Source organism: Poromitra crassiceps (assembly GCF_964638095.1).
Source record: "Poromitra crassiceps genome assembly, contig: HAP1_SCAFFOLD_304, whole genome shotgun sequence".
Lineage (NCBI taxonomy): Eukaryota > Metazoa > Chordata > Actinopteri > Beryciformes > Melamphaidae > Poromitra > Poromitra crassiceps.
In genome coordinates, this window is record NW_028152097.1 from 35001 (window position 1) to 47819 (window position 12819).

At 44.7% G+C, this 12819-nt stretch overlaps 1 protein-coding gene across 1 annotated transcript in view; it reads left to right on the forward strand.

The window, feature by feature from the left end:
* LOC310771009 (recombining binding protein suppressor of hairless-like protein) overlaps positions 1-12532 on the forward strand; it is a gene marked incomplete at both ends in the record, with an annotated part of 43046 nt that extends 30514 nt beyond the window's left edge. Inside the window, 4 exons of the mRNA XM_083663695.1 lie at positions 2362-2502; positions 4489-4644; positions 5581-5684; positions 12235-12532. Of these exons, the coding sequence (XP_083519821.1) occupies positions 2362-2502; positions 4489-4644; positions 5581-5684; positions 12235-12532 (699 nt within the window). The remainder of the gene's footprint in view (positions 1-2361; positions 2503-4488; positions 4645-5580; positions 5685-12234) is intronic.
* Between the last annotated feature and the right edge of the window lie 287 nt (positions 12533-12819).

Here is a 12819-nt window from a genome sequence, read left to right on the forward strand (position 1 = left end):
TAATAATAATAATAATAATAAATAATAATCTAAATGATTAGCCTCTGCTAAATTGCCTAAACATTAACACCAATATAAATCAGCCTGTAGTGTAGATGAGTCTAGATCAGTGTTGAAAGAACTTACTGTTCTTCTGTTTATTATTTGGATCCCCGTAGCTGTGCATAATGCAACAGCTGCTACTCTTCCTGAGGTCCACACAAAACTCAAAAAAAGACAAATTTACTCTATAGGACGAATCAGCGTGATGTCACTTGCCACCCACAAATGCGGAACCCCGCGCCAGTTATTAGTATGAGTTGTACCAAACAAACGTTAATATCTCAAAAACTATACATCACATCGCTTGTATTTTGACATTCTGAGTGAGAGCAGAAGTAGCTCAAGAGTTTGATGTATAATATATGCATGTCGTGCTAAAGCTGTGTGAACTGTGTGAGCTGTGTGAAACTGAAAAGCCTACCCAGGGACAGGGATTGCAAAATAGCCTTGGCTAGATATATGCATCGCATATGTTTCATGTTCCTGTAACTTGTTACAATGATTCTTGCATTGTCCCTGACAAATAAACGAATAAATAAATAAAAATAAATAAAAACTGTCGCAGATTTTAAAATGTAAACAGCGTTAACTGGCTAGAGTCAGACACTCAAGCCTCGCGCCACTTGGGCTCCATAGGGTTCCATTGCCGTTGCCACCCAGTGACGCGGTTTGTTTACCAAAATGCTGCTCGGCTGATCCCTCGTATTGGGATGTGGACTCAGTTAAGGACAGATGTCCAGGCTCATTTCAGGGATCCTCATCTAGGCTGAGAGTATGGAGACACTTTGATATATTGTTTTGGATTTGGATTTATTCTACTAACCTGAAACGTAATCTTTGTACAATTCTGTAATTTAGTTCAAGTCGCTGTGTAACAAAACAATTTGTTTAAGTCATTTGACTGACTTCAGTCACCAATTCCAATGATTTCTTTTAAACAACCCCAATATCAAAACACATTTGTATCAAAACAATCTCCAAATGTAATCTGTCCATGGTCTGAAGTGCCCTGTCATTTTGTTTCATTCCACATAAGCAGCTCCTCTCTTAAATATGTTTATCACAATGTGTCATCAGTGGGGTTGGTCTCCTCAAACAGCCTCTATATATTACATCTACAGTAAAGGTAGGCTACTGTTGGCTAACTTTGTTAGCTTAGGTACAGTAGCTGTGGTATCTCAGACAGCTGGAGTAGATTTAAACTCCCTTCCTAACGCACACATGTATGGTAAGCTAGCTTTGTTGTCTTTGGGACTCTTTGTTGTTACTGTAGCAGCAGCTAACTATCTGCTGAGCTAACTATTGATCTTAAACAAACTCTCTTCCTACATCATGTTATGTGCAATTGCTTCGTTAACACACACACGGACGCACGGACACGGACGCACGGACACACACGCACGTACGTGCGCACACACCACACACACACACACACACACACAGACACACACACACACACACACACACACACATTATGTTAATATAAGAGAACACTGAATTGCACTCATGCAAGCTTCTGTGAGTTATCTTTGTTAGTGTTTCTAGCATTCTCAAAACCCTCAGGAGGCCTGGACATGTATGTCTAATAAACTCTCATACTGTAATAGAATGATCATAATCTACTCAATGTAAAATACATTTCTCATTCAGTACGTTGTGTCCGTTTTTTTTATACCTTTTTATGTGCCATGGAGGGAAATATCCTCCCTCTGAAATGTGTTTTGTTGGGGCAATTAAAATACAGCCCTTTTCAAATATTGTATGTTACAATACATTCATTAAATGATAACATAACCTTTTTGAATTAGTTTCATGAGGTTTAGGCTTTGAAATGTCTCTGCGACACTTGTACGAGGAGCGTATCAACATTGTACGCTGCTTAGGACTTTCCTTAGCGCCTCACTCAACATTCGTATAAGAGATGTGGAGGGGAGATGCTTATCAAGCAGTTGATACGACGACAGGAATGAAAGGGGCTAGGCTTCTGGTGCCCACGCCAAGACTTGACTCTGATTGAAGCAAGAATGGAGTTGATCGATCGATACTTCTTGTAGGTGTTGAAGGTCCAGACATTTTGGCTAATCTCTAAACAGTTAAGCTGCATAAAACGTCAGACTGTAAACAATGACAGAACCAGAATGGTGTGGATGTTCGCTTTACACCGGAAACGAAAAATATCATTAGTCATCAGACTGATAGACTCTGGGTGCCCAGATTGCCAAACAAGTGACATCAACAAAAAGTGATCAGGAAATGAATCTTTCCTGTCTATACATTCACATGCATTCAGTTTTCATTTCGTTTTGTTTGTCCCTCCAGGTGATCCGTAAGGTCAACAAGCAGCACGCCATCTTGGACGTGGACGAGCCGGTTTCTCAGCTCCACAAGTGTGCCTTCCAGTTCAGGGACGACCCGCACACCTACCTCTGCCTGTCCAATGACACCATCACCCAGCACCAGGTGACTGCCACACACCTACCTCTGCCTGTCCAATGACACCATCACCCAGCACCAGGTGACTGCCACACACCTACCTCTGCCTGTCCAACGACACCATCACCCAGCACCAGGTGAGACTGCCACACACCTACCTCTGCCTGTCCAACGACACCATCACCCAGCACCAGGTGACTGCCACACACCTACCTCTGCCTGTCCAACGACACCATCACCCAGCACCAGGTGAGACTGCCACACACCTACCTCTGCCTGTCCAACGACACCATCACCCAGCACCAGGTGACTGCCACACACCTACCTCTGCCTGTCCAACGACACCATCACCCAGCACCAGGTGAGACTGCCACACACCTACCTCTGCCTGTCCAATGACACCATCACCCAGCACCAGGTGACTGCCACACACCTACCTCTGCCTGTCCAATGACACCATCACCCAGCACCAGGTGACTGCCACACACCTACCTCTGCCTGTCCAATGACACCATCACCCAGCACCAGGTGACTGCCACACACCTACCTCTGCCTGTCCAATGACACCATCGCCCAGCACCAGGTGAGACTGCCACACACCTACCTCTGCCTGTCCAATGACACCATCACCCAGCACCAGGTGAGACTGCCACACACCTACCTCTGCCTGTCCAATGACACCATCGCACAGCACCAGGTGAGACTGCCACACACCTACCTCTACCTATCCAACGACACCATCACCCAGCACCACCCACACACCTACCTCTGCTTGTCCAGCGACACCATCACCCAGCACCAGGTGAGACTTCCACACACCTACCTCTGCCTGTCCAACGACACCATTAACCAGCACCACCCACACACCTACCTCTACCTGTCCAGTGACACCATCACCCAGCATCAGGTACCTCTGCCTGTCCAACGACACCATCACCCAGCACCAGGTACGACCCACACACCTAACTCTGCCTGTCCAACGACACCATCACCCAGCACCAGGTGAGACTGCCACACACCTACCTCTGCCTGTTCAACGACACCATCGCCCAGCACCAGGTGAGACTGCCACACACCTACCTCTGCCTGTCCAATGACACCATCACCCAGCACCACCCACACACCTACCTCTGCCTGTCCAATGACACCATCATCCAGCACCAGGTGAGACTGCCACACACCTACCTCTGCCTGTCCAACGACACCATCATCCAGCACCAGGTGAGACTGCCACACACCTACCTCTGCCTGTCCAATGACACCATCATCCAGCACCAGGTGAGACTGCCACACACCTACCTCTGCCTGTCCAATGACACCATCACCCAGCACCAGGTGAGACTGCCACACACCTACCTCTGCCTACAATAATGAGATTAGAACCTGATAACAAGATTTCTCCCTTTTTCTCCCTTTTTTCTGAATATGTGTGTGACTATCGAGGGTTTTACCAGTGACTGGTTCTATGGGAGCGACTCATAATGATGGGGGATTTTTTTATATATTTTTTTTTACAGTTGTCCTTTTCTCTAGGGGCCGAGAGAAAAGAAACAGCCCAGCACTCTCAATGTCCTTCCGACTCTTTTGAATCAATCTGTTGGTCTGACCCAGATTCATTCAAAAGATCCGGAAGCACATTGAGAGTGCTGCTCCTTTTCTTGACTCTGGTTTCCTTTGGCCTTGTTGCACCCAAGTTGCTTTTCATGGATGGAGTTGTGCTCACATTTGCTGAGATGATTCGTTACCGTAGCAACTGTCATGAGCCATTAGACCTGGGTTGAAAATAGTTTTTCTGCAGTAAGTATGAAAGTAAGCTTAATGTGCTTAATATTGAACCATGTAGTGCAGATTAGTGTATTAATGTCTTTATTGTTTCCATGCGTCCTGTACTGTAACCTCCCCTCTCTTTCTCCCTGTTCCCATCTCTCCCTCCTTTATTCTCATTCCCTCTCTCCCTCTCCCCCACCTTCCTCTCCTCCACCCCCCCCCCCCCCCTCCCCCCTGTTTCTCCAGGCCCAAGCCTGTGTCAGAGACCAGAGCAGAGTGGTGTTGAACGATGGAGCCTGTTGGACCATCATCGGGGTAGAAGCGGTGGAATTCACCTTTAACCATGGCCTGGCCTGCATTCAGACACCAGTTAGTCCAGTGCCTGTGATCACTGGGCTGGAGGTAAGCTATGTCGTGTTGATTGATTGATTGATTGATTTTATTTGATCTTTTCATTTAAAAGTACAGCAGCTCTGCCGAGGCATGGCCTGCATATAAAAGGAAAACCAAATCTAACAATAGAGGCCCAGAGGCTTATTTCCATTGTGCGGGAGCTGCCATCTTTGATTTTGAAGTCTTGGATGGTGAGGTTCCCACGAGTTTCAAAGTAGGAAATCCAAGTTCAGGTGACGTCTGTGAACTGGGAAATTCCCAGTGCAAATGGAATGCGCACACGCGTACATGCACACGCGCGCGCGCACACACACACACACACACACACACACACCCACACACATACACACACACACACACACACACACACACACACACACACACACACACTGTCATGTGTGTCAAACCTTGTATCTCCAATGTTGGTGATATGTGTTTTTCCTTTTAGTTGAAGGATTACATCCTCCTCTTTAGGTCTAGAAAAACTTTGTAGCGTTTGTAGTTGTTGTTTGTTTTGTTGTTGTTGTTTGTTTGTTTGTTTGTTTGTTTTGGGGGGCATCATGAGAACGAATGAGAAGCCCTAAGAATAATTGTGAGAATTACACATTATGTCCAAACAGAGCTTTTGTGGTGCTTCTAATTTTCCTTGGGTCTACAGAGGCCGCAAAAAAGATGCACCGTTTCACGGGTTTCTGTGGGACACATGACTTGAGAAGCTAACATTTGGACAATAACGCTACACCGTCCCTGGTGTTCTCCATCCTTTTACACCGCGTGTCTTTGGTTTTGACAGACAGGCGTGGTATCTCTTTCAGGGACCTCATCTTGGAAAACAAAATCCTTGGGTGTAGGAAAAATAAACTAGGCTCGTATATACTGTCATACAAAAGACCAGTCTGTTTTAGAGAAAATACAAACATTTAAAGTAAAATATGATCTTTGCAGGTGAACGGCGGTGGACACGTTGCTATGCTGGAGGTCCACGGAGAGAACTTCAGCCCCCATCTCAAAGTCTGGTTTGGAAACAGTGAGGCGGAGACCATGTTCAAGTGAGTTGAGAGAAGATAGGAAGAATATGAGAGGAGAGGAGGTTTAATAAGATGACAAGAAAAGACTGGAAACCAAATCAGTGTGTCAGGTTTAAGGATATGGTGTCACCACTCTCACTTGTGATGTCGGAGTGCCTCAAGGCTCTATCCTGGGCCCACTCCTTTTTAGCCTATACATTAATGATCTGCCTTCAACATGTGTTGGCGCTGACATCCAAATGTACGCAGGTGACCCAGTAATATATATGCATGGGAAAAACTGTGAAGAAGCTGCTGATAAACTTACACAGACCATGGAAGGCGTCACAAAATGGCTTGCAGACTCCTGCCTGCACCTTATCATAAAACAAGATCAGAACAGGGCAGACAGGAAGTCCGAAACCAGACATTCGTCAAATAAAACAAATTTCAAAGTAAAAGCCCATCTTGATGAAAGGGTGCCAGGAGTCGTGTATGCAGCGATTGGGACACACATGCTCCCATAGGCCAGTGCAAGCACCGGCCTAAAAACAGTCTGTATGTTGTTGTTTTTTACAAAAAGAAGAAATTATGTCTCCCAAACTTCTGTTTATGTATCAGGTGAGAAGTTACAAGTGGTTTCCAGTTTTAAATACCTTGGTATAATCCTAGACTCAGCTTCAAAAAACAAATTAAACAAGTTGCAATTCTCAATTCTTATTATAAGATAAGATGATGCTGATGATGATGATGATGATGCTGATGATGATGATGATGATGATGATGATTATTTGTGCACAGCCCTCATCTCAGCTCATCGAGACGCCATCACTTTTTTTTCTCAATTTCCCCCCAACACGTAAGCAGTCCAGTCCATTAACTTGGCTACTGTACTCCATAAAATAAAATACAAAATACCCAGAGACCAAAAAAGGAGGGCAGAAACATAAACACAGCACTGCTAACAAGCCTCCTACTCCAACAGGTCTCTACTGTATGTTCTTATGCCTTATAGGCCTGCTATTGTGATGTGTGACCACTCAGCGCCTCACCACCTCCTTGACTTTTATAGGTTGTGGAGAGTCGAGGGGAGGGGCCTGTCGGAAAAAGACTTTGTGCATTTTGTGTAAGACAATTCAACTCCAGTTCACATCTTGAACAGACAGAAGGAAACCCCTTATTAGAGTCTTCTTATTGTTCTTTTGACGAACAAACAAGTTTTGAAAATATTTGTTTATAGTTTCCACCACGTTTTATGGCCAAGCCATCCTCCGATGCTCTGGTTAGCTGCTGTTGGCTTCTCACGACAATGGCACAATTAGAGACCATATTTAGGATTGTGGGAGAAATTAAATATGCCTTTGCTATCTTATTACATAAGTAAAACATAATAAAGAAATAAATACATACATAAAACTAATAATAACTAGTGGGCCCCTGGGAGTTAGACCCCCCTTGGGAGACCCCGCCTGGTCTGGAACACAGTGGTCTCCAAAGCCTCCGGGCTGTCATCAGTGAGTGATGTCATCAGTGATGAGTTCACCAGATGTTGTCATCATTGCTTGAGTGCATCACATCATTAGGTAATCAGGGCAATCATTGGGCCCTGATCCCCGATGGGGATTTAGGGAAATGTGAATCACTAAGTAAAAGTTGACAATGCAGGTTGAGGGAAAGTGGGTACAAATAAGTGACTGAAATATGATCTGCTTATAACGTGCCTTATGGTCTCAAGACATTTTACAGTTGCAGAGGGATTATAGCACATGGGACTCCTTCACTGCTGTCTTTATTACCTTATGCACCATATTGCTGCGGCCACATGAAAACCTCATAACTCTTTTGCTGTTTCACTTTCTCTTTTTACTAGAATATAAAAGTTGCATGGTTCTGTATCCACAGACTACACTGCACAACCCTAGATATAGCTCATGCTTTCCATTCAAAGCTCACTAGACAACACAATTACATGGATAATAATGACAAAATTTGTATCGCTTTTTGATGTTTTTTGAAAAGCTGACCCCCCCAACCCCAATAGTAGCAAAATGTGAGGCCTACAATTGATGCAGACAAACTTAATGTTTTTCAAGGGTTTTATAATCACACCCTCATGTGGTTACAGTTGGTCTTTTGGGAGACTTATGGGATCTGAAGCCCATACAACTCCTAGGAAGTACACCCTAAAACACAATTCGTGGCATGCTATATATGCCCATCATTTTGAGCAGGCATTGCATGATTTGTGAGGCGGTCTTTCCCGAGGTACAAACATCAGAAGACCAGACTATCTTGATAGAGGCAGCCAAACAAATGCTGCAGCTGCTCTGTTGGATGCATGGAAAACAGGCAGTGGAGTTTGTGGTGCTCAAATAAACGTACAGTTTCAAACGGAGGCAAAGGAAAACAACAGCAACTACTTTATGTGTAAATTAGTTCAAAGATGATGACTAGGGCTGAGATTTAATAATATTAACACAAATTCTACCCATGAATACTATTGAATAATGCTGTATCGGTGGCACAGTGGTAGCGCTGTCGCCTTACAGCAAGAAGGTCCTGGGTTCGATTCCCGCCTGGGACACTGTGGGCGCTGAGGGTGTGTTGCCATTTCCATGTCCTCAGTGCAATCTGCCCAGGTGGGCTTGTCAAAAAGGGCCTTTCTGTATTTGCATGTGCCCACCTGGAGTTTCCTCCAGATAGGAACTCTCGTAACGGACAAGCCCTTCTTTTATTGTCACACGAACACCACAACACATGCATGCGGCCACAACACACTCATGCTGACGGTGGCCGGTGAAAAGTGTCCTCTGCATTTAACCCATCCAGGCTTGTCCTTTCCTCCGGGGGGCAGGCCAGGAGCAGTGGTCGCTTTCTCGTACAGCGCCCGGGGACCAACTTCGGATGTTGTCGTCACTGGTCGGATGACGATGACGATCTGATCTTCTGCATGTTTTTAGTGGGGGGGTTATATACGGAGGAACCCCCTGGGGGAGCACGGGGAGAACATGCAAACTCTACACAGAGAGAAAGGCCCTTACGACGAGATAACCCACCTGGGCAGTAGGCACTGAAGATATGGGGGGGAACACAACCACAGCGCCCACAGTGTCCCAGGCGAGAATCGAACGCAGGACCTTCTGACTGTGAGGCGACAGCGCTACCGACTGCGCCACCGTACCCCCTTGAGTCCGGAACCCCACCGGAACCCATATCTATATATATATATATATATATATATATATATATATATAACAGGACTAAAACTTTAATTTGCCCTTTGTGCCGTTCAGCTCCACACCTGGTGCCTCTGGTAAAGTGGCATGAGAGCGAATGGCACGGAACGGTCATAAAGAGAAATAGGCCTCAATACTGATTATTACAGCAAAAATCCACCTAAAAACAGAATTCACCTGTTATTATCAGTCTAGATTTGTGGGAGTAAGTTAAAATCCTCTTTAGTTGCTCTGTTGTAGGACACCAACTTTCTGATACGTTGAATGGACCCTGATTATTATATTATATATATATATATATATATATATATATATATATATATATATATAATATAATAATCAGGGTCCATACGTTTCCATTTCTGATACGTTGAATGGACCCTGATTATTATATTATATATATATATATATATATATATGGATTTTTGCTGTAATAATCAGTATTGAGGCCTATTTCTCTTTATGACCGTTCCGTGCCATTCGCTCTCATGCCACTTTACCAGAGGCACCAGGTGTGGAGCTGAACGGCACAAAGGGCAAATTAAAGTTTTAGTCCTGTTAAAGTGAGACTGTTCAGGCCTGCTACGTTGGTTCGTCGTAAAAGTTGGCCTAAATATGACATTTTAAATGGGTTCCACTTGACAATGTTGCGTAACTAAGCGTGTTTAACCCAAATAATCTTCCGTTTGACCCACATTTGAAAGTAGTTATTTTGTCATTTGTTGAGGTATTTCAATAAAAAACACAACAGGCTTTTAGCTCCGTCTGGCTAGCATTGTCGACATTGACGACTTTGGGATGTTTCAGAAAAAGGCCTATCATTTTCAGTTGGGTTGTCTTGTCCAGCATGAATAGGCTTCAACATTAAAAAAAATAGTAGTAGTCATAGTCAGAAAAAATGTAGACGCTCAAATGAATACAGAACAAAAAGCACCTAAGCTAAGCCAATTAAGAGAGCAAAAATGCTCTCTTAATTGGATCAGAATAATAGTTATTTTTTAACACATTTTGGGGAGGGAGCAGATAAGCAATTCTCCAAACAAGTTTGACAAAATGTATTTTTTCTTTCCTATTTGCCCATCTTCATTGTGTCAAAAACATGTCTTGAGAGATGATTTTCGAGAAACCAAACCAATCCCAAGACCGGACTCAAGGTATAAAACGATGTTACAGTCAATCAAACAGACTGGACTCAAGGTATAAAATAAGGTTTATGTTACAGTCAATTCAAACATGACTGTTGACTACCTCAGCTTGGATTACAGGGAACAACGCTCTCTCATTCACGAGCTTCCTGGTGAGACAGAGGATTGAAGGGAGGAGTCTTGTGGACGAGTCTGCTGAATCTTTACATTCAGGTTATCCCCTCGCCACAGCTCACATGGCGCATCTGACGTCAGAAGCCACCTCAGATCCCACACACCCAAAAGTGCTGAGGCATCGCAAGTCAGCCTCTCTGGCCCGCGGGGAGTGGCTCGCCACCAGCTTGAGCAGATACCAGCAGCTAGGCAGCGCAGAGGGAGGCTGTGTTTGTACAACACCGTCAGGCCACAATACGCTCTTTGTACGAGAAGCTGCAGTCAATTAGTGGCGGGAAGCGGATCCTCACGCTGAGGGGGCAGTATGGGTTTGAATGGAATACCTTAAAACAACACCACCACACACTATAAAGGCAGGGCATTCAGAATGGGAGACTTCTGCCAGTGTTTCTGAAAACAACGGGCAGAATTTACGCGTGTCAATATATTGTGTCATCATAATAATAAATCATCATATATCATCGTCATATACAATCAGTTTTCATTCGATTTCGGTCGGGTATTTAACGCTGACTGATCCTTTTCATGGCTACTTCAGTAGAAAAACATATCTGATGTCATATCTGATATCACCAGAAAGCTGACATTCTCCTCTTTCCAACAGTTTAGTAAAACTCAAAATGGGTTTCGGGGTCAATGTGACTGATTTTGTCAGAGCAGGTCACACATATCCTTTTGTTTGCCCCCAGTTCCTTTTCAAGCCCTTTAGTTCATATTTTTGACTGACATGCCGTCAATCATATCTCACTACACTACTATATTATAAGGCAGAGGGGTGAGCTGCACGGCGCAACTCAACTGCGCATCCGTGAAGCGTGCCGTGCTAGAAATGAGCGCACACTATTTCTAGTGCTGATAATAATAGCAGTTGTTGAGTGATAGGAATCAGGGATCCCATCTTCTTAAACATCGAATTCAAGGACTTCTCAAGGACTTTCCAGGCCCAAAGGATCCAACATGGTATCGTTTGAGACATGGATCAAGGTTAATTACTGTTACAACACTGAGAATTTTTTAAATGAGAACTAGCAGTTTCACAGAAGCTCACATGCAGACACCTATTAAAAAGAAAGAGAGAGAGGCTTGAAAGTGTGAATTGCTACTGTTTAACCTGCATCATTTGACTTCAGTCACACCGCCGCGTAGCCTATTTACTAACGTAGCCTACTAATGTACTAATTTTCAGTGAGCCTCTTCTATAGACGGTTTTAACTTGACAACAATAACAACCGTCACAACCCACCTGAATATCCGGTTTACTTCCTGTATACATAGCTGAGCGCAGGCTGATATTCGGCTCATATTACATGTTAACGTTAGGCCGTGTCTCCGACAAACAGAGTAACAAGGTAGCCTATTTCGGTCTTTATGTCTTGTAGTAGTTAGTAGTAGTAGTAGTTGTTGTTGTTGTTGTTGTTGTTGTTGTTGTTGATAGTTGCCATAACAACCACATCTGTCGGAAAGACCTGCACACGCTGGGTAGTAGGAACCGTTGTTGTCTGGTCCGGAGCTAGCCTGAGAGGCTAATAAAAGCTACATGTTACAGAGTAACGTACTATCAGTACGTTATTGCACACATAGGCCTACATTTACATTTAAAAGTATAGCAAAAAATAAAAAACTGAGATAGAAGTAGGCTATGTCAGTGTTTTCCCCTGAACAGCTGAGGAAGTGGACACTGTAAATAGTTAGAACTGTGAAGCTGATACAATTCAGGTGGTGGTAATGTAACATTTAAGTATGCCAACCGCCATAAAACACAGAAGAAGAAGCTGAGAAAAAGGAAGTGCTGTGGGGTTGCAGCTAGTGAAAACCGTCTATATATGTCTATTTTCAAATACTTTGACCTTGGCTTTGATTTTTATCCTCCAATTCAAACTTTCAAGGACCCATGGGAACCCTGATAAAGGGGGATTGCCTCTGCTGCATTGTTAGCATAATTAATTAGATGCCTTGTTATTCAACCATAATTAAACAAAGTCCCAGTCTACTGGCGACACGTTTAGTTGTTCATCTCCTCCTCCTGTCTCCTCCCAGGTCTCCCAAGTCTCTGCTCTGCGTGGTCCCCGACGTGTCCGTGTTCAGCGACGGCTGGCGCTGTCTGCGGCGGGTCATCACCGTGCCGCTGTCTCTCATCCGATTGGACGGCCTCATTTACCGCACGTCCCTGAGCTTCACCTACACCCCCGAGCTCCAGCCGCCCCCGCCTGGAGGGGGAGGGGGAGGGGGGAGGAGGGAGGGAGGGGCGGAGGGAGGTGAGGGGGACGACGCCCTCCTAGACTCCATCCACCAGGAGTTCACCAGAGCCAACTTCCACCTGTTCATGCAGAGCTAGCCTGCCTGCTGTGCTGAGAGCGTGACCGTGCCCCGCCCACATGCATCGATGGAGCAAAGTCCAATATACTGTCCGATCACCGCCACCACAGAGAACTGAACATTTCTCATGTCAGCTGGCAAGACAACAGGTGTAAGATACTGAAGCCTCGAGTAATTAAACCACCACGTTCTCATACCGAAGCGACAGAATAAGTCGATTTCCAATGACTCCCCGAAACGACATTTATTAGCGAAAACGTGTGCTCAGGTGATACGCCTGTGTTTCAGTTCCGTTAGTGGAGAGGG